General features: G+C 41.3%; 1 protein-coding gene across 1 annotated transcript in view; it reads right to left on the reverse strand.

Annotated features, from left to right (window-relative positions):
• BMPR2 (bone morphogenetic protein receptor type 2) overlaps positions 1-19,105 on the reverse strand; it is a 152,038-nt gene that overhangs the window by 58,840 nt on the left and 74,093 nt on the right. Inside the window, exons 2-3 of the mRNA XM_075180138.1 lie at positions 8,882-9,055; positions 6,174-6,353 (exon numbers count right to left, since the gene is read on the reverse strand). Of these exons, the coding sequence (XP_075036239.1) occupies positions 6,174-6,353; positions 8,882-9,055 (354 nt within the window). The remainder of the gene's footprint in view (positions 1-6,173; positions 6,354-8,881; positions 9,056-19,105) is intronic.

A 19,105-nucleotide genomic window follows, 5' to 3' on the forward strand; every position in this document is an offset into this window, starting at 1 on the left:
AGTACTTGTAAGATTGTAGGTTGGGGGAGAGTCATGTGGGGTACAGAGATCCATTAGTGGGGAGCAGTATGGGAGAAGTCTTGGTTGTTACATTGGTTTCTTAAAAAATGCTTGATTAGAGTTATAATTTCTGCTTACTTTTCCCAAGGAAAGGAGACTTGCAAAAGATGCAAGTGGATAAACACCATAGCAGCAAAGGGAGGGACCAACATTTTAATGTCCATGGCTTTGGATTGAGATGTTCAACAAGCACATATGGATGTGACGTTTGGGTGTTCACATACTTTTTGTCATGAAGTATATGTTTTACTTATCTCATCATTTATCGTATAGTCGTGATACTCGCAATTTGTGTGGTTCTTAATATATTACTCACATTATGTCCATTTAAGAATTGTACACCTAGGGGTAAATGTATTAACATGCGGGTTCTTCAACACCCGCGAGTTCAGCGTCTTCGGCGATTAAATTTAAAGCGGCGCTGCATTGTAAAGGGAGGTTTCCCTTTACAAAGCAGCGCCGCTTTAAATTTAATCGCCGAAGACGCTGAACTCGCGGGTGTTGAAGAACCCGCATGTTAATACATTTACCCCCTACACTCACATGCCTTATTTTTCTTCTGTACCCTTTACTCTCGGTTAATTATTGAAATCCAAATAAGAATATATTATTTATAATATATAATCTACATATAAAATAAACAGAAGACAATAGAATTATTAACAATGCATTGTTGGCCAATCCTGGCATGGTCACATAAAAAAAAATTAAGTATGTTTATTCCAGGCCTTTGACTAATTATCAGAAAGAACACTTACATAATGAAACCAGGTAATTATTGGTTTGCTCTTCCTGTCTGCTATTTGTGCTGTGAAAACAGTAAGGGATGCCGGGAATGTGACTATATTTATGGTGGATGAAGGAGCAAGTTTCATAAACCATGTGTTTTTAATTATCTAGGCATGGGCCCAACTGAGAACATGAGGGAGTAATTTAAACAGACAGTCTAGAGACTGCACAAATTAGCTCTCCATAGGGAGGATACATAAAGAGACAATCAGTGGTACCAGATTAAAATTTAGTTTAACATTAAAAAGAGAATAAATGTTGCAGTATCAAAAGGATACTGATCAAAATTACAACAGATGACATCACTTTACATGGGCTCTAAAAGCATCATATAAAATAGTAACAACTGCTGAAACTTTACATTTATGCAACAGCAAAGCAATTATATAAATCTGTTTATATCATTTGGTAGAAACTAAACCTGTACTGATTGTTTTGAAGAGAGTAGTTCATTCTAAGAAAGTCCATCCTTATTATCTAGATGTGGTGAGAGTAATTTGTAATGTAGCTTGTGCTTTTTGTCAACAAATTATTTTGCCTACAAAATCAGTTATGAAAACAAAACTTATTCTGTTAGCTAGAAATTCATTTTGTGTACTCAAAAATAATTTTGTTAATTGGGTGTAAAAAAAATGGAGATGGGCCAAATTGTTGTGTATGTAAAATAAGTTATATCCACAAGTTTAACACAACCAGAAAAGTAATTTGCAGTTATTATTCACTAGTTTCTGTTATACATCACATAAGCCTTTTTGTGGATAAAATCATTAGTGACTGCTTCGTAATGGACTTAGTTTACAGGATACTCCAACACAGATTTTGTGTAAAGCATGTCACTCTAAAATGCCAAATACTAAGTTTTAGTCATTTAGAAAATTTTAAGCCTGTGATCCCTTCTCCTGTTGTTCTATTGCTTCCTACAATCTGTCACTCAATTGCATCTCCAATCACTGGAATAGGAAATCAATTGTCCCACAACTCCCTGCTCAACTGTTTACCTTTCGTATGAACTGAGAGAGTTTAGATTGGGGATAAATAAGATTATTCTTTCCCCTTAACTCCACTTTAAAACAAAAAGAACTGCGTCATATGGCACAATTTTTAATTTGCACTCTCACTCCCAGGGCAATCCTCTGCTCCATCTATAAAATCATACAGAGACTAAAACCACTCCCCAGTCCTTCCAGTCCTATCCAGTCAGATCAATATCATAGAATGTAACTGCTCTGCACCCGCTATCCCTGCCAGGCAGAGCCATAACTAGGCAGGTGCGGGTGGTGCCGTCGCCCAGGGTGCAAGCCCAAGGGGGCGCAGCAGCCGCCTGCTACCTGTCTCTGTGCCCTGGCTCGATACTGCACACAGCGCCCTACTTGAACTTTCAGCCAGCTTCCCCCACATCAGCATCGGAAGCATTGGAACGCATGTGCGTTCCACTGGCAGTAAGTTTGGTTTGCGTTCCAAATGCCGAACTTCCTGCCCGTGGAATGCATATGCGTTTCAATGGGACAATACCTGATTCAGCGGTCCAAAAGTGGTTCCAATTTGCTACTGATGTAACTTCACTGGAGAGGTGCCAGCCGGCTCTGTAGTCTCCTGCACGCTCCTTCACTTACAGCTGCTTCCAGACTGTTGCGCATGCGCACCCCTCCATCAAAGGTCCTAATGGATATTGGTGAAAAAGTTTCCAGTCCCCATGTCAGCATGAATAAATCATTCCCGGGCATATTATTCAATTGAGGTACTATTTTCTGGACTGTGTTTTTTCATCATGTTTACATTTTTTCAAATGTTATTTTGTATATTTGTCTGCAGACATATTTCATATATTTTTTTTATCATAGGGTATGTGTTTATTTATATATTATATTGGTATTTAGTCCTTTGTAATATTTTGTTTCATCGATCTCTCTCTATATATATATATATATATATACACACACACAAGTTAACCCGTGCATGATACTCATGCATTCTAGTCAAATCAAGCTACTTAAGGTGTTAAAAAGGTTCTTGTCATGCATTTGGGCCATAGCCCAGGCCTCAACCACTCCCCACTGTCACCCCCGGCAACCACCAACCACTCCTAACTGTCACTTCTCCTTCAAGAAATATATATATATTTTTTTAAAATCTTTTAAACACTTTTAACAATTAACAAATTAAAAACATCTTAGTATACCAAATTTCAGCCCTTTCTGCATTTTTTTTTCCACACACACTAAGAATTTAGTAGGTCAGTGTATAACTCCGCCCAGCAGGTGGCACTGCAGCTGGGTTTTATTTTTTCCACACACACACACACACAACAGACTAACACACGCCACTAGACATTTATATTATAGATATATATATATTCTAATATATATAAGCCTAGTGGCGTGTGTTAGTCTGTGTGTGGAAAACAAAAAACAAGCTGCAGCGCCACCTGCTGGGCAGAGTTATACACTGACCTACTAAATTCTTAGCATTATCTAATATTCTAAAAGTAAAAGCCTAGCGGTGTGTGTTAGTGTGTGTGTGTGTGTGTGTGTGTGTGTGTGTGTGTGGAAAAAACTATTTTCTCAGAAAGGGCTCATCCAATTGACCTGCAATTTGGTATACTGACATTATTTGACAAAAAAATTAGAACAGTGAAGTCAGTTAACTTCCATCATCCCCCCTTCCCCCCGTGGGAGGGTTAGTAAAGGCTAAATTTACGAGTTGATGGGTCAAACTCATTTTCGTGAGGTAATTTTACCTCATGAACACACATTAAAAAGGGTGCTTGCATCGGGAAGTAACGCTCTTCCCCTGAGGAGGCCTGGGCCAGGCCCAAATGCATGACAAGAACTTTTTTAAGACCTTAAGTAGCTTGATTTGACTAGAATGCATGAGTATCATGCACGGGTTAACTTGTGTATATATACACGCTATATATATATATATATATATATATATATATATATATATATATATATATATATATATATAGCGAGAGAGATGGATATATGTATATAGATATATATATCATGCATTTGCAAATATGTGTAGCAGAATTCTTTCAGTAAAGTGCTAGCCACATCCCCACATTAGGTTAGCCACACTCACTTTTCAAATGTCACTCCCACTTCGATGGGGGGTGCCGGTGCCTTATCTCGCCCAGGGCACTAAAACGTCTAGTTACGGTACTGCTGCCAGGGGCATAATTATACATTTGTGGGACCCATACCAACATTTTAAAAAATGACCCCCAGGTACTGCCCTACAATCCCCATGTTATCATATTTACATGATTTGATTATTTTGGAATTTTAAATACTCCTTAAACAAATATTAACTTTTAAAACCTGGAGAGTAAGACCAAGGGGTATATTTACTAAATCTATATATCTCCATCTATATAGTAACAAATACAGGGGTTTGCTACAGGTCTCTAGGAGAGGAATAAGCTATTTAGCCGACAGTCTGCCAGTAAAAGGCTACAGACCAAGTTACAAACAGGTGTAGCACTGTACCTAGATTTAGTTACATACAGGTCTGAGACATATGTGTTACAAGCTGAAATGCAAAATGGGATTTTACTTACATGCATTCACAGTTTCTTTTCCACAGAGATGACAAGAGGTGTGTCTGCAATCAAGAGGTTACAGAACATCTACAGGGAACGCCTTGTTAACGCAAGCGGGAGTGTTGTCTGTCTCCCAAGTCAAGGCGTGGTAGGAGTCTTGTGTATAAAAACCTGGATTGGGCATTTGTGCATTGCGACCGATGCCAGTTAGTGGCTGGTGTCCAGTTAGTGAACTGGGACTAGTAAGTGGTAGGTTTCCTGGTGTCATTCTGACATTTGCTGTTATTGTGATACCAATAATAAAGCACCGTCCGATTAATAACAAGAAGTTGTCGGTGTGACTGATGTCTGCAGACTGCCCGTGTCAAAAGTGGGTGCTCTTGCTACAAGATTTTATATATTTATTTACACACACACACATATATATATATATATACACATACACACATATATACACATACACACAGGACAGGGAAGACATATGTCAGGGGGCCCTGCAGAGATAAATAAGCCTATGTGAACATTCTTTGCCTAAGTATAAAGTTAATAACAGCTCAGCTATGTCACTGTACTTTAGGCTTAGTTGGGTATCTGGAAAAGTGTAATGGGAACTTTGTGCACCTGGTAAACGGACAGCCCGGAGCCTGGGAACTATGAGCCAAAAATCCCCAGCCTAGAATGATAAAAGCCTCTAGATACGACCTCAGGGAAGCTGATGGCTTACTTCCAGTGACGTCTTCCTAAACTTAATTAATTGAATTATAATAAGCTTGCCTGCCTACTATACACAACCCAAGTATTTTCTTAAACAGGTAATCAGGATTTAAATGTCACGAAAGTACATGAGCAGGCCAAAATGATCCCATTCCCGTTATGGAACCAAGAGCCACTTGTGAGGCCCCTGTAAAATATAAATTTGGCCAACACTAGTTTACAACCTGCAGAGACTACATTGAGCTATAGATTTCACAGAAAGTGCCTTTATACTGGACTGTTTATTAATGGAATGGAAGGAGAGGTGCCATTAAGCATGGTTTATGTGAACAGATAACTTCTCACAATTTGCTAGCTTGGCCAAGTTCAAAATAAAACAATAACCATATAACTTGAAAGAATGCTCCTGGTGTTTTTAATTTACTACTTAAATTTAAATAGCATTCCCATATCACACAACACTGTACAGAGACAGATATAATTATTCAGCTGCTGCCCATTGGAGCATGCAGTCAAAATGCTAACCACTGTGCCACTGTGTTGTCCTGCTGTAATCAAACTATCATAGAACCCATACTGAGTTGGCTACTTTAATATGAAGTTAAATAGAACCAGAATAGCACTTCCCGTATCAATTAATCTTTAAGTAGGATGTAGAAATTTGATGTTTGGGTGTTTATTTTGTAGACCTACAATCATTTTGTTCTGCATTGAGCCATTGCCTAGATTTATAGAAGCACACACCACTGCTTCAGTTTGGCAAAATACTAATATTTAAAAGTACCAGTGCAGTGAAGATGACACTGTTGGGGGGTGGACAATACGATGACAGTGCACCATTGCGCATACACAACAGAGGATGCCACTTTGCGGGAGAAACCAATACAAGAGAATGTATGAGAAACCATATAATGCATATTCCTAAATGTTAATTGAGCCCAAAAAAGGCTGCCTTTGCTTAATATTACATTTTCCAATAGTCTGTAGCCCTTGAACAAGCTTTCAAGCACTTTGTCCTTAAGTGATTTTTTTTTGCATTAGGTAAAAAAGGCTTTTTACTTACCATAGGGTGTGGTATCAGTAGGGTCTGGCGGTGTGAAATTCTCAGTGAAGTTAACATTGCACATGTCTGCACTACAGCAGCAAAAGCGATAAGTCCCATTTTGTATGAGTGGTGGGTTGGTAGTGACCACGCATTCTTCATGATGACAATCATGTGGATCACCAATGTATGACCAACAACCTGAAATATATAGCAGTAGGGTAAGGTGACCAACAGCTCATGCATATTTATAAGAAATCAATCTATTAACAATATAAACTTCAGAATACAGAAATAAAAATGATGACAAAAGACTCCGTAGGAATATTTTTTGGTACTCATGGGCTATGTATGGACTCCAGATAATACTGAACCAAAAGTCCCCAGGTTGCATTTTAGCCAAAAACATCTGAAATACAAAAATGTATGTGTGTTATAATATAGACTGCATGGGCAAAAGTATGTGGAAATTCGAACATCAAATCCATATGTGCTTCGTGAACATCTCATTCCAAAACTATGGGCATTGATATGAAGTTGGTCACACTCCCTTTCCTGCTCTAACAACCTCCATTGTCATGGAAAGGCTTTTTATTAGATTTTGGGACATGACTGTGGGGATTTGCATCCAGACACAATAGCATTTACTCTTCCAATTCATCCCAAAGGTGTTCAACTGGATTTAGGTCAAGGCTCTGTGCAGGCCGGTAAAGTTCTTCACACCAACCGTGGGAAACCATTTTTTGATGGACCTGAATTTGTGCACAGGAGCATTATCCTGTGGAAACAGGAAAGGGCCTTAACCAAACTGTTAACACAAAGTTGGAAGCACACAATTCCCTAGAATGTCACTGTATGTACATGGTATGTATGTATGTATTGTATTTACAGTTGTCATTAAACATTTGTTTAGAAAGTATTCTCCTGGCATCCTCCGAACCCAGATTCGTACATCAGAGTCCAATAGTGTGCTTTACACCACTCCAGTTGACATTTAGTTTTGTGCATGGTGATCTGAGGGTTGTGTGCGTCTTCATCAGCCAATCCATAAAGCTACAGGCGTCACTTCCAGAGACAGTTTGGAACTCAATAGTGAGTGCTGCAATTTAAAACAGATTATTTTTACGTGCTACGCACTTTAGCACTAGTCTATCCTGTTCTGTGAGATTGTGTGGTCTACTGCTACTCAGCTGAGCTGTTGATGCTCCTTGACATTTCCTCTTCACAATAACAGCAGTGACAAATGACTGGCTGTGACAGGATGGACTGCCTATGCCACCCTGTCTGCTATTGCTGAGAACCGATTGGGCTTACTTTGCCACCATTCCCTTTCGTTATCCCAAATGCGCCCTCTTGCCACAGTAGGAGGGGCTTACACCTGCTGCCAATCTAGAACCGGGTTTCTTCTGGGTGACTGACGCTGCTAGCGTACCCTGTTACTGGTGTACCTGGGCTGGTACCCCTGACTTGGTCCTATAGATCAGGGTTGCTGTAGATGGATCCCTCCTGGCCTATCACGCTGGCCAGAGCTGCTGGGTAGCGGGCAGAGCGGTGGTGCTGGGTCCAAACCTCAGAACAGCCAGGAACAGATTAGAGTAGGGACTAATCTGTAGGTCACAGGATAGAGAAGTTTCCAAGCAGGTCTTTGAAGCAAGTGATGTTTATTTGCTCTTACACTGGTTAAAGGTACCAGTGATCAGGTCAGATGAAGGAAGAACAACTTTTAATACAAAACAGTGCTGTTTTTATACACATTTGGAGACTAGCAGGAGGTAAACCGTCCTCTTGTCCCTTTAACTAATCTGGGATGAATTATGCAGCCTGCACGTGAATCAGCCCAGAGAGTTTAACACCTTTGACATTGCTGCTAGTGGCAGGGGGGAGTATACTTCCCCCCCCGGTCCACGTGCTGCCAGGGAGAGGGGGGCTCAGCCCACTCTCCTCCCCTGGTGCCTCTCTTGGGCGAGAGATTTATCTTTTAAAACTCCCACCCAAACTGACTTCCAGGGACCCTGGACAGCAGTCCCTGCCCTGTCGCTAGTTGAAACTATTGGAACTCCAACTAGGGGCTTCCTGAGACCCCCAGGAGACGCTGCACCTCCTGGACCCATTTAATTCCAGGAGGCTGGTTGATAAGCCCGTCCGGCAGCCACTGAAGCTGGCTGCCAGAGGGTGAAGGGTTACTCACCCAGCACTGCAGCGCACATTTAAAATCCATTTTTTATTTATTTAAAAATATTTTTATTCAAACACTTTTCACGGGTATTAATGCTCCCGGATAGGTGGCATCCTATGACAGTGCCATGTTGAAAGTCAGTGAGCTCTTCATTACGACCATTCTACTGCTAATGTTTGACTATGGAGATTACTTGGTTGCATGCTTGACTTTATGCACCTGTTAGCAATGAGTGTGGCTCAATTGACCAAACACACTAAGTAGAAGGGGTATCCACATACTTTTGGCTATGTAGTGTGTACAAACTCTGGGGGATGGAAAAGGATCTGAAACCTAGCGCTGTGGACAAAGCAGGAATCCTATAACTAGAAGGAAGCGTCTACCATCATGAGTGAAGTTTTGCCTTTAAAGTCATTGTAGCTTTAAATTTACCATGCAAAGTCAATGAATGTCGGCGATTTGCAAAAATCGCTATTTGATAGATTTACCCAGAGATCTTGTTTTATATGTAATTAGCTTACAATTTGTATCCATTTTATCATATTTTACTTGCCTTGTTTGACCAGGTTGATTTCCCCATCTCTTGTTTTTTCCCATAATCCAAAGCAGGTGCTGCCCTTGGAACACTCCACAGTGCCATTCTCTGGGGATATCTGGCTTTCGCTTACTCCGTGGTCCTGCTGGTTGGGATCCTTGTAGGCACATGTACGCTCTTCATTCTGGGCAGCTGGAAGAGAAAAGTAGGAGGAGAGATTAATCCCTTATTTCTGTTACAAAAACAGGAAGTAATGGCTGCTGCAGATAGGTTATCAATACAATTCCAATATTACATATCTATTAAGAGCTAGCTCAAATATTCAAGTTATAGCCAGAAGAAACCATATTGAGTAAAAAAAATAAAAAAATAAACTCATCTTCATAAAGTTGGAGATTTATTTTGTACGAAATTTTATAACATCCAGGGTAGGCGGCAAAACATTCAAATTTGTAACTCAAGATATATTTAATAAAAAAGTAAAAATAAAGAGGTTGCTGATTTTTTATTGGGAAACCATGTCACCAGCCAATAATGGATTGAACCCATCACAATAAGTCTAGGCTATCTAGGCTTTTTTTCCTGGCTTATTATTTTTTTAGGCTCTAAAACATTTTATACTTTATATATTTCAAATTTTAAATGCAGTATGTGATACTCTGCAACCTAGGAATGGAAATAGTCTGGTCAGATATATGATTTATTGTGGACAACTGGTGGTATGTTTGTCCCAGGTACTATTATGACTATTACTTTTAACTCTTATTTATATAGTGCAAGCATATTCCGTAGTGTTTAACAAGTGGGAACAAATAATGAAACTGGGTATTAATAGACATACAAATAAATAAGAGGCTCACAATCTTAAAATCTATTGAACAGTAGTTTTATAAAGGATGTTAAATGCTTGTGGTAATCCAACTCATAGAGAAAGTGGAGAGGAGGTGGATCCATAGAAATGATCACTGAAAGAGCAATTTGATGAGTACCAGCAGAGCTGTAACTTAGAATTCTAGCGCCTGGGGCGAGAAAGACAAATGCCGCCCCCCTAGCCCTCAATTTTAACCAAATGAACCTAAAACATTCCTAAATTGCGCCCCCCTTCAGCGTTGCGCCCTGGGCGGTCGCCCCTATCGCACACCCCTTGTTACGGCTCTGAGTACCAGGATATGACAGAACACATGTGGAATGTAGTGTTTGTATAAAAAAAAGAACAGGTTGTGCAAGGAAATAAAGTGTGAAAAGCAAGTGTAGATAAGCTCTTAATAGACGTGAAGGAGCATGGGAGCTGAGATATGGGGTGGTAACCTGAGAGATTGGGTCAGAATTCATTTTTTGCAGAATTGGAGTTATCACTGTATGCTTGAAAGATACCAGTGGGGAGAGAAAGATTACAGATTTTAGTTAAGGCTGAGATGATTATAGTAGACCGGGACTAATTGATTTGTGAGTGTATAGGGTCTATTGCACAGGTAGTAGAGTAAGAAGAGAAAAAGTAAATACTTCATCTTCGTTTGAAGAGAAGTTGTCAGAGGGTGTAGGGAAGGAATTGAGCAGGTTGTTTGTCAAAAAAGAGGATACCATTACATGTCTGATTTGATCAATCTTTTCTCTGAAGTAGAAAGAGTTTGACATTGATGGTAGTTAGAGGAGTTGGTTTGAGAGGGTTGAGAGGAGATTTAAGTGTATCAAAAATGCTTTTGGTCTTAGAAGACTGAGAGATGAGAGATTGGATGTGTGTTTGTTTGGCAGTGTCCAGAGCATATCGATATGAGTGGCAGATTGCAGTATATGTGAGGAAGCCCTTAGAATTTCAAGACTTTTACCAATGTCATTCTACTTTTCAAAACAGTTTTTTAAAGTATTGTGTTTCTTTAGTCTGCCACGGCTGACTCCATGGCCGACACACAGTGTACAGACTAGGAGAAGGTACTAAATCAAGGGCTGTTGCTATGGTTTGTTGCTACTCTGTTACTGCCAGAAGTTGTAGCAGAGAGATAGAAAGTTGTTGATAATTACTGGAACGGAGAATTCTGTATGAGGAGGCTTAATGAAGTTTGATCTAAAAGTTGAAAGGAGTGTTAAAAAACCCCAGAAACTGAACATAGTCTAGAGCAGAGGTGTCCAAACTAAGTCCTCAAGGGCTAACAACAGTCAGTAATTATCACACCTGTTTCTACAGACAGAAATCCTGAAAACAAGAACTGTTGATAGCCCTTGAGGACAGAGTTTGGACACCTCTGGTCTAGTGAAAATAAGAACAAGGCAGTGGTCATCGTGAGTAGAAGAAACCATCCACTGGGAGAGCCTAAGCAATATATTCACTAAACTGCGGATTTGAAAAAGTGGAGATAATGCCTATAGCAACCAATCAGACTCTAGCTATCATTTTATAGAATGTACTAATAAATAACTAGTATCTGATTGCTAGAGGCAACATCTCTTTTCAAACCCGCAGTTTAGTAAATATACCCCCAAGAGTGGAGGTTAGGGAGAGTATATTGGATAATCAATTGGGATGTAGAAACCATCTAATATGATTGTGGTATGTCAAATAATTAGAAATGAGGGAGCTGGGCAGAAAATTGCTGGGGTGCTCCAGGAGACGATAGATCACAGCAACATGCAGAGAGAATAGGTTGAAAATCTAGATAGCGTGTACTTAAAAGATGGGAATATGAGTGATGGCACATTTGGTTGAACTATAAATTTACAACTTGGGGAAAGGAGTAGCACTACCCCATCTCCTTGTCTGTTTCCAAGCCTGCAGGTGTGGTTGAAGTGGAGACCACTGTGTTAAATGGTTGTTATTGCCAGAAGGTCGAGGTTGTTTGAGACAAAGAGATCATGGATGGAGGTTAGATTATTACAAACATAGCATTTACATTAGGGCACATTTAAAGAATTTTTAAAGTGATTAAATACAGATCACACGTGTTTGAGGTTTGCTGGATTTCTATACTGTACTGAATCAGAATGAAATGTATGGGACCTGGATTTTGTGATATATCACCAGCTACTAAAAGCAGAGGGTAAGATAAAAAGATGATTGTAGAATGTATGTTCTTTTATGGTGACAGGTTGAGGATGTTACAATTTAGGAATAAAGATAAGAAAAAAACTTAATGAGTGCTAATTACTAGTGGAAGGCAACCCTTCAAAACATTTTACAAAAATTTGAAAATGTGTACTTGACAGGGCACATTTTTTCACAGAAATAGGTACTGTCATGTGTAATTAAGAAAAAATTTCAACCTAATTACATATTTGAAACATAATACTGGCTGTGAGCTTAAACTACTTGCTTTTAGAAATTAAATTACCAAATAGTTTTCAGAGGTCCAATTTATGTGGACACAATATTTGTATAAAGAAAACACGCATGTAAAGACACCTTTAAGCCGGCGGTTCCCAAAGTGTGCGCCGCGGCTCCCAGGGGTGCTGCGGCGCTGTCACTGGGGTGCCGCGGGCCAGCCATAAAAAAAGTAAAGAACAGAAACTTACCAAACCGTCGGGCGCCGGGACCCAGCAGACTCCTCTCTCCCGCAGCAGCTTGTCACTGACGTCAATATTCAGTGACAGCTGCGGGAGAGAGGAGTCTTCTGGGTCCCGGCGCCCGACGGTTTGGTAAGTTTCTGTTCTTTATTTTTTTATGGCTGGCGTGGGGCAGAGTGAGATGATCTTGGCAGCAGAAGGGGACAGGGGGACAGAGTGACAGCAGAGGGGGACAGAGTGACAGCAGAGGGGGACAGAGTGACAGCAGAGGGGGACAGGGGGACAGAGTGACAGCAGAGGGGGACAGCGTGGCAGCAGAGGGGGACAGAGTGACAGCAGAGGGGGACAGAGTGACAGCAGAGGGGGACAGCGTGACAGAGGGCTGCAGAGGGGGGCAGCGTGATAGGGGGCAGCGTGACAGGGGGCAGCGTGACAGGGGGCTGCAGAGGGGGGGCAGCTTGACAGAGGGCTGCAGAGGGGGGGGCAGCTTGACAGAGGGCTGCAGAGGGGGGGGGCAGCTTGACAGAGGGATGCAGAGGGGGGGGCAGCTTGACAGAGGGATGCAGAGGGGGGGCAGCTTGACAGAGGGATGCAGAGGGGGGGCAGCTTGACAGAGGGCTGCAGAGGGGGGCAGCGTGACAGAGGGCTGCAGAGGGGGCAGCGTGCCTGGGGGCTGCAGAGGGGGCAGAGTGTCTGGATGCACAGGGGGCATTTTTGCATACAACTAAATAAGTATTTCTGTCCTGACCTAAATACTTATTACAATTTTTTGACCCAACTACTTCTAAAACAGGACTGCTCAGTAATTATTTTGAAAGGGTTCCTTGAAAAAATTTGGAGACGCTAAGGGTTCCACGAACTGCAAAAGTTTGGGAACCACTGCCTTTAAGCAGTTATCTATATACCATTTATACAACAGTTACTGAAAAATAAGGTTTGTAAACTGAACAAAAGTGCTACAGTACAGCAACATAAACCTACAGATTAAAAACCAATAATAAAGAACAAGACAAGTAGTACTGGGCAGCTGTCTGTTCATACAGATAAAAGAAAAATACTGAGAATTATACAGTGCACACAGACACAGGTATATAGTATACATAGTTATATTGGTAAAATCAAAAAAATAATGTATATTGTGTCCAAATATTTGAGTGATAGATATGTAGGGTGAACACAAGAACACAAACAGTAATCATAGGAATACACACCATTTCTTTGTGAGTAATAAATCACTAGTACAAGGTTAAATTGCTATTAATTTATGTGAGAAAAAAAGTATTTTCCAACAGACACATATGAGGATAAGAAAAGAAGCACTTTATGTCTGGCCCTTTAAATAAAAGTAAGCCACACCATGCTTAATGCCTTAAGTCACATGATGACATTTCACTCTCAATGACAGATGTTTAAGCTTGGAATACTCAGCTGTTCTTAGTGCCATGACAGGTCACTCCTGGAGCAAAGAAGCACTGAGTGCTAAAGCTAATTCAAACTAAGGGTTTATTCTGCAATCATACTGTAACCTGATATGGGTTTTATATTGCAAACCTTTTAAAACAATCAGTTTATTTCAATTAAAAATTTGTATCTGCAATAATTTTAGGCAGGGCGATCCAGTTCGTTCCCATGGTTAGATAATGTGTTGGCCCGGCCATACAAGTTGCAAAATTCCCCAATATTGCGCCGTATGTGTCCAAAAATTATTTGATAGAATCTGGCAAATGACTGCAATCTGTGTGCTTGTCGTCATCTCTTGACTGCGGTAACAGGCCTGTATTTCACGTGTATGTGTGTATATGTATATACACAGACACTCGGGGTATATATTTACTAAACTGCGGGTTTGAAAAAGTGGAGATATTGCCTATAGCAACCAATAAGATTCTAGCGGTCATTTTGTAGAATTTAGCCTTCCCACCTTCAGACCACAACCTCCGTTCCTTCAACCTCACCTTACCTCATGCCCTTCCCCCTGCACCCATATACACGCGTACACAACAAGACCTAAGTACTCTTAACCCAATCCACTTTTCATTTTCACTAAAACAACTATTTTCTCCAATGACTGCATTCTCCTGTCCTAATCAGGCTGTCTCTTTCTATAACAAAAAACTTCATCCCAAGACAATGCAGCTCCAGCTACTACATATAGTCTCCGACAATCCAAATCCCTAAGCGTGCTCCTGCACTGCAGCGCGCCATTGGAAGAAAGCTCATTCCTATCCCGATTTCCTCCACTATAAATTCATCCTTTCAATTGCCAAACAAACATTCTTCAAATCTCTAATATCCAACCAGTCTGCTAAGCCACAACGGTTCTTTGCCACATTGAACTCACTTCTCTGCCCACCTGCACCTCCTCCTCCTCCCTCACTGCCATGATTTTGCCACCTATTTCAGGACAAAATCGACACCATTCAACAAGATATTTCCTCATGCCAAATTCCAGTCACTCCACTCACTCTACCTAATTTTACCTACACTCTCCAATCCACCTTTAATTCATTCACCATTTAATTCACCCTACAACCTGCTCACTTGACCCTATTCCCTCCCAACTACTCCGCTCCCTCTACTCCACTGCATGCCCACCTCTAACTCACCTCTTCAACCTGTCTCTCTCCACTGGCACATTTCCATCCTCCTTTAAACATTCGCTCATCTCACCTATTCTAAAGAAACCATCTCTCAATCCAGCCTCTCTCTCCAAATATCGCCCTATTTCTCTCCTCCCCTTTGCCTCCAAACTACTTGAGCGATTAGTGTACAAACTTTCTCTCCTCTCATTCCATTCTAGACTCTCTGCAATCAGGCTTCCGCCCCCAACATTCCACTGAAACTAGTCTCACAAAAGTGACCAATGATCTACTTACTGCAAAATCTAATGGTAATTTTTCCATACTCATTCTCCTAGACCTCTCTGCTGCTTTTGATACTGCATATCACCCTCTTTTGATACTTTTGATCACCCTCTTCTCCTATACACACTTCACTCCATTGGCCTACGTAACAGTCCTTTCCTGTTTCAAAACCTACTGAACAAACCGCTCCTTTAGTGTTTCTATGTCTGGCCCATCCTCCCCTCCACTCCCACTGTCTGTTGGGGTCCCACAAGGCTCTGCTCCTGACCCTTTACTTTTCATTGTACACCTCTTCTCTTGGGCACTAATTCGCTCATACGGCCTCCAATACTACCTCTACACTGATGACACCCAAATAGATATCTCTTCCTCTGACCTCTCTCCTTCTATACTATCACATGTAACCAACTGTCTTTCTGCTATCTCCACATGGATGTCCCAACGCTACCTAAAGATCAACATGTCCAAAACAGAACTTATTATCTTCCCTTCTGCCAGCGTCACAATCTGCCTTCAGATTTCCCTCACTGTGAATAACACCACAATTTCCTCCCAGTCCTGTCAACTCCACCTTAAAAACATTGCCAGAAAACGCCCTTTTCTTACTCAACATGCTACCAAACCTCATCCATTCTCTCATCATCTCCCGTTTTGACTATTGCAACCTCCTGCTATCTGGCATTCCTGACACCCATATATCCACACTTCAATGCATCCTAAATGCTGCTGCAAGACTGATCTCCCTTTCTCACCGCTCCATATCTGCTGCACCACTTTGCAAATCCCTACACTGGCTCCCTGTGACCTCCAGAATCAAATTCAAATTACTCACCCTTACCAACAAAGCCCTCAACAACAACACCCCTACATACATCTCAAATCTCATATCAAAATACTCTCCCTCCCGTCCTTTTAGATCTACCTCTGACCTGCGCCGTGTCTCATCTCTGATAACCACCTGTCACTCCCACCTACAAGACTTCTCCCGTGCTGCTCCACACTTATGGAATTCCCTATCACGCTCAATCAGACTTCCCACAGCCTTCAAATCTTTAGATTATCTTTGAAAACCCATCTCTTTTGTAGAGGTGACCTTATCCTCGATAACACTATTCACACTAATGCACCCTCACAACTATCCCAATCTCCACTCTGAGCCACACTCGCTCCTCTTGTTTCAGCTGTGCCCTCTTCCCATTAGAATATAAGCTCTCTGATGAGCAGGGTCCTCCATACCCTTTGTTTTCATGTCTCCATTTATTTTGCCTGCTTTGCCTCTTCTTGTTTTACGTATGTACTGTTTTATGTATGTCCTTGTCTTCCCTACTATACAGCGCTGCGGAGCACTGTGGCACCTTAAAAATCTACGATAATAATACTAATAATGCACTAAACAAATAACTATAAACCCGCAGTTTAGTAAATATACCCCTCGGTCTTCATTCGAAAGAGAGGTTTCATTGATTTACAGACAGCTAATGACCTTGTTCAGGGCTGGAAGTGAAGGTTGTGACTAACTGAAACAGTCATCTTTTTTATTTAATTTTTTACTAAATGGATATTTATCCTAAATTTCATAATATCATTAATGTGATATTTTGTTATCTCCAAACTCTACTCTTGTCAGGATTCATTGGGGTTGAAACTGCAGCTGTTTTCCTTCCAGACATTAGTTAATTCTAACATGCTGTATTCTTCATGCTGCTGACTGCTAGGCTATCACATCAGCAGAGAGGCAGAGAGACTTTGCCTCTCTCTCATCAGAGTAAGGATCCTGCAGTCCCAGCAGGGTCAATTAATACTGTAGTGGGCGTGGCTGCCATTACAGTACGCTACTGTAATGAAATACTTGCATACCTTTCCTAGTGTGGTAGGGAAAAAGGAGGTGGGCATCATGACACCTATGCAACTTGATGCTTACTGGAACAGGTGGTGTTTCATGATGCAATTTGCATCATGTCCCAACCAATCTTGCAGCAGGTAAGTACTCTCTGGCAGAGCTGCTTGCTCTCTTGGTAGTCCGTAAGGATCCACTAATTCAGGAGTCTCATGGACACAACAGGAAAGTAGACAAGTATGTGTAATGATCAGCAGTGCATCACTGATCAATAAGGGAGGAAGAATGGAATCTCAGGGCAGGAATAAACAAATGATAAGGAAAAGGGAAGGCTCCTGCGAACATGTCCCCCAACCCTCTGTTTTATTCCTTCACCTCAGTCAGCATCATTTGTCCTTGTTCTGTTTATGTTTTTTTATTAATATTGCACCAGCCAAGTCAAGTGCTGAGGAGTTTTGTGCAGCCTTATAAATAAATAATGAAATTGATGATGATGACCTGCCACTCACATCACTACTGGAGGCAAGAAAGAGTTCCTAGTCACCCTGTGCTCTTGGGCCTATAGCAGCCACATTTCCACCAGTACTCTAATGCACTAATGGATGAGAATAGCACAAGTTCATCAGAACTAAAGCTAGGTACACACTACAGTTTTTTCACACAATTATTGTGCTAATCACACAATAAATGATTGTTAGGTCCCATATCGCATTGGAGTGTACACTCCCACGACCATGTTTTATCATACGAAAGCACATTGTATAGTTTGACTTGATATTATAACTGGACTAAAAATCTCAATAAACGATGGAACAATGTCGGGCAACTTCCGACGTGTGTATGTCCTCACGAACAGCAGTGTAGGCAAATCTCCATAGATTTTATAGAGTCACAATCTTTTCAGGAGATGGCTATAACAGATGAAGAGCACAGATCTGAAGGTAAAAAGTGTAAAATTGTGTACGTGTGCACGCATAAATCGTCATGCTGATCGGGTCCTTCAATCATTGGGGAAAAAAATTCTGTAGTGTGTGACCAACTTAAGGCAGGGCAAACTAGGGATGACAGGAAAAGGACACAGAAACAAGAGGTGGCAACAACAACATCAGAACAAGGCTGAGGCGGAGACACAAAGCAGAGCTGAAAACAGGGCATTACAAAATGCTCCAGCAACTTGCAGTGTTTTAGCCGACCTTATATATTCCTGGAGGTTGCTATGATCTCATTGCAAATAGAGTTTTTAGGGTGGAAAAGACAAACATAGAATGAACATACAAAACACACACCAAGAGAACATAGGGAGATACCACAGCACCTGCACCAACAGCCTAAAGACAGGGACCTGCAGAAAATAAAATATAAATACACGTGTGTATTTATATACATAAGCACACATATTTTATTATATATATATATATATATATATATATATATCAGTGCTTTTTTTCCCATTGAACGCTGGGAACGGCGTTCCGGCACCTTTTTTTTTTTAACTTTTTATTTTTCTCTGCGGTGCTGCTACAGTGCAGCACCGCATCTGTGTGTGTGTGTGTGTGTGTGTCCTGCTTCCGTCGGCCGGAAGCAGGGCAGCGGGAGGAGCAGCGATCGAACTAAGAAGAGTGAAAAGAAGTATGCAAAGAAGGTAAGTAATACTGACTACAGAAAGCGGGAAGGGGCGAAAGTAAAAGAGGGCTACAGAAAAACAAAGGGCGAGCAGAAAGAGGGCTACAGAATAGAGGGGGAGCAGAAAGAGGGCTACAGAATAGAGGGGGAGCAGAAAGAGGGCTACAGAATAGAGGGGGAGCAGAAAGAGGGCTACAGAATAGAGGGGGAGCAGAAAAAGGGCTACAGAATAGAGGGGGAGCAGAAAGAAGGCTATAGAATAGAGGGGGAGCAGAAAGAGGGCTACAGAATAGAGGGGGAGCAGAAAGAAGGCTACAGAATAAAGAAGGGGAGCAGAAAGAGGGCTACAGAAAAAGGAGGGAGGTGGAAAGAGAGGGCCACAAAAAAACCAGGGTGCAGAATAGGGGTGAGAATAGCTAGCGG

This window comes from Mixophyes fleayi, chromosome 7, assembly GCF_038048845.1.
Source record: "Mixophyes fleayi isolate aMixFle1 chromosome 7, aMixFle1.hap1, whole genome shotgun sequence".
Classification (NCBI taxonomy): domain Eukaryota; kingdom Metazoa; phylum Chordata; class Amphibia; order Anura; family Limnodynastidae; genus Mixophyes; species Mixophyes fleayi.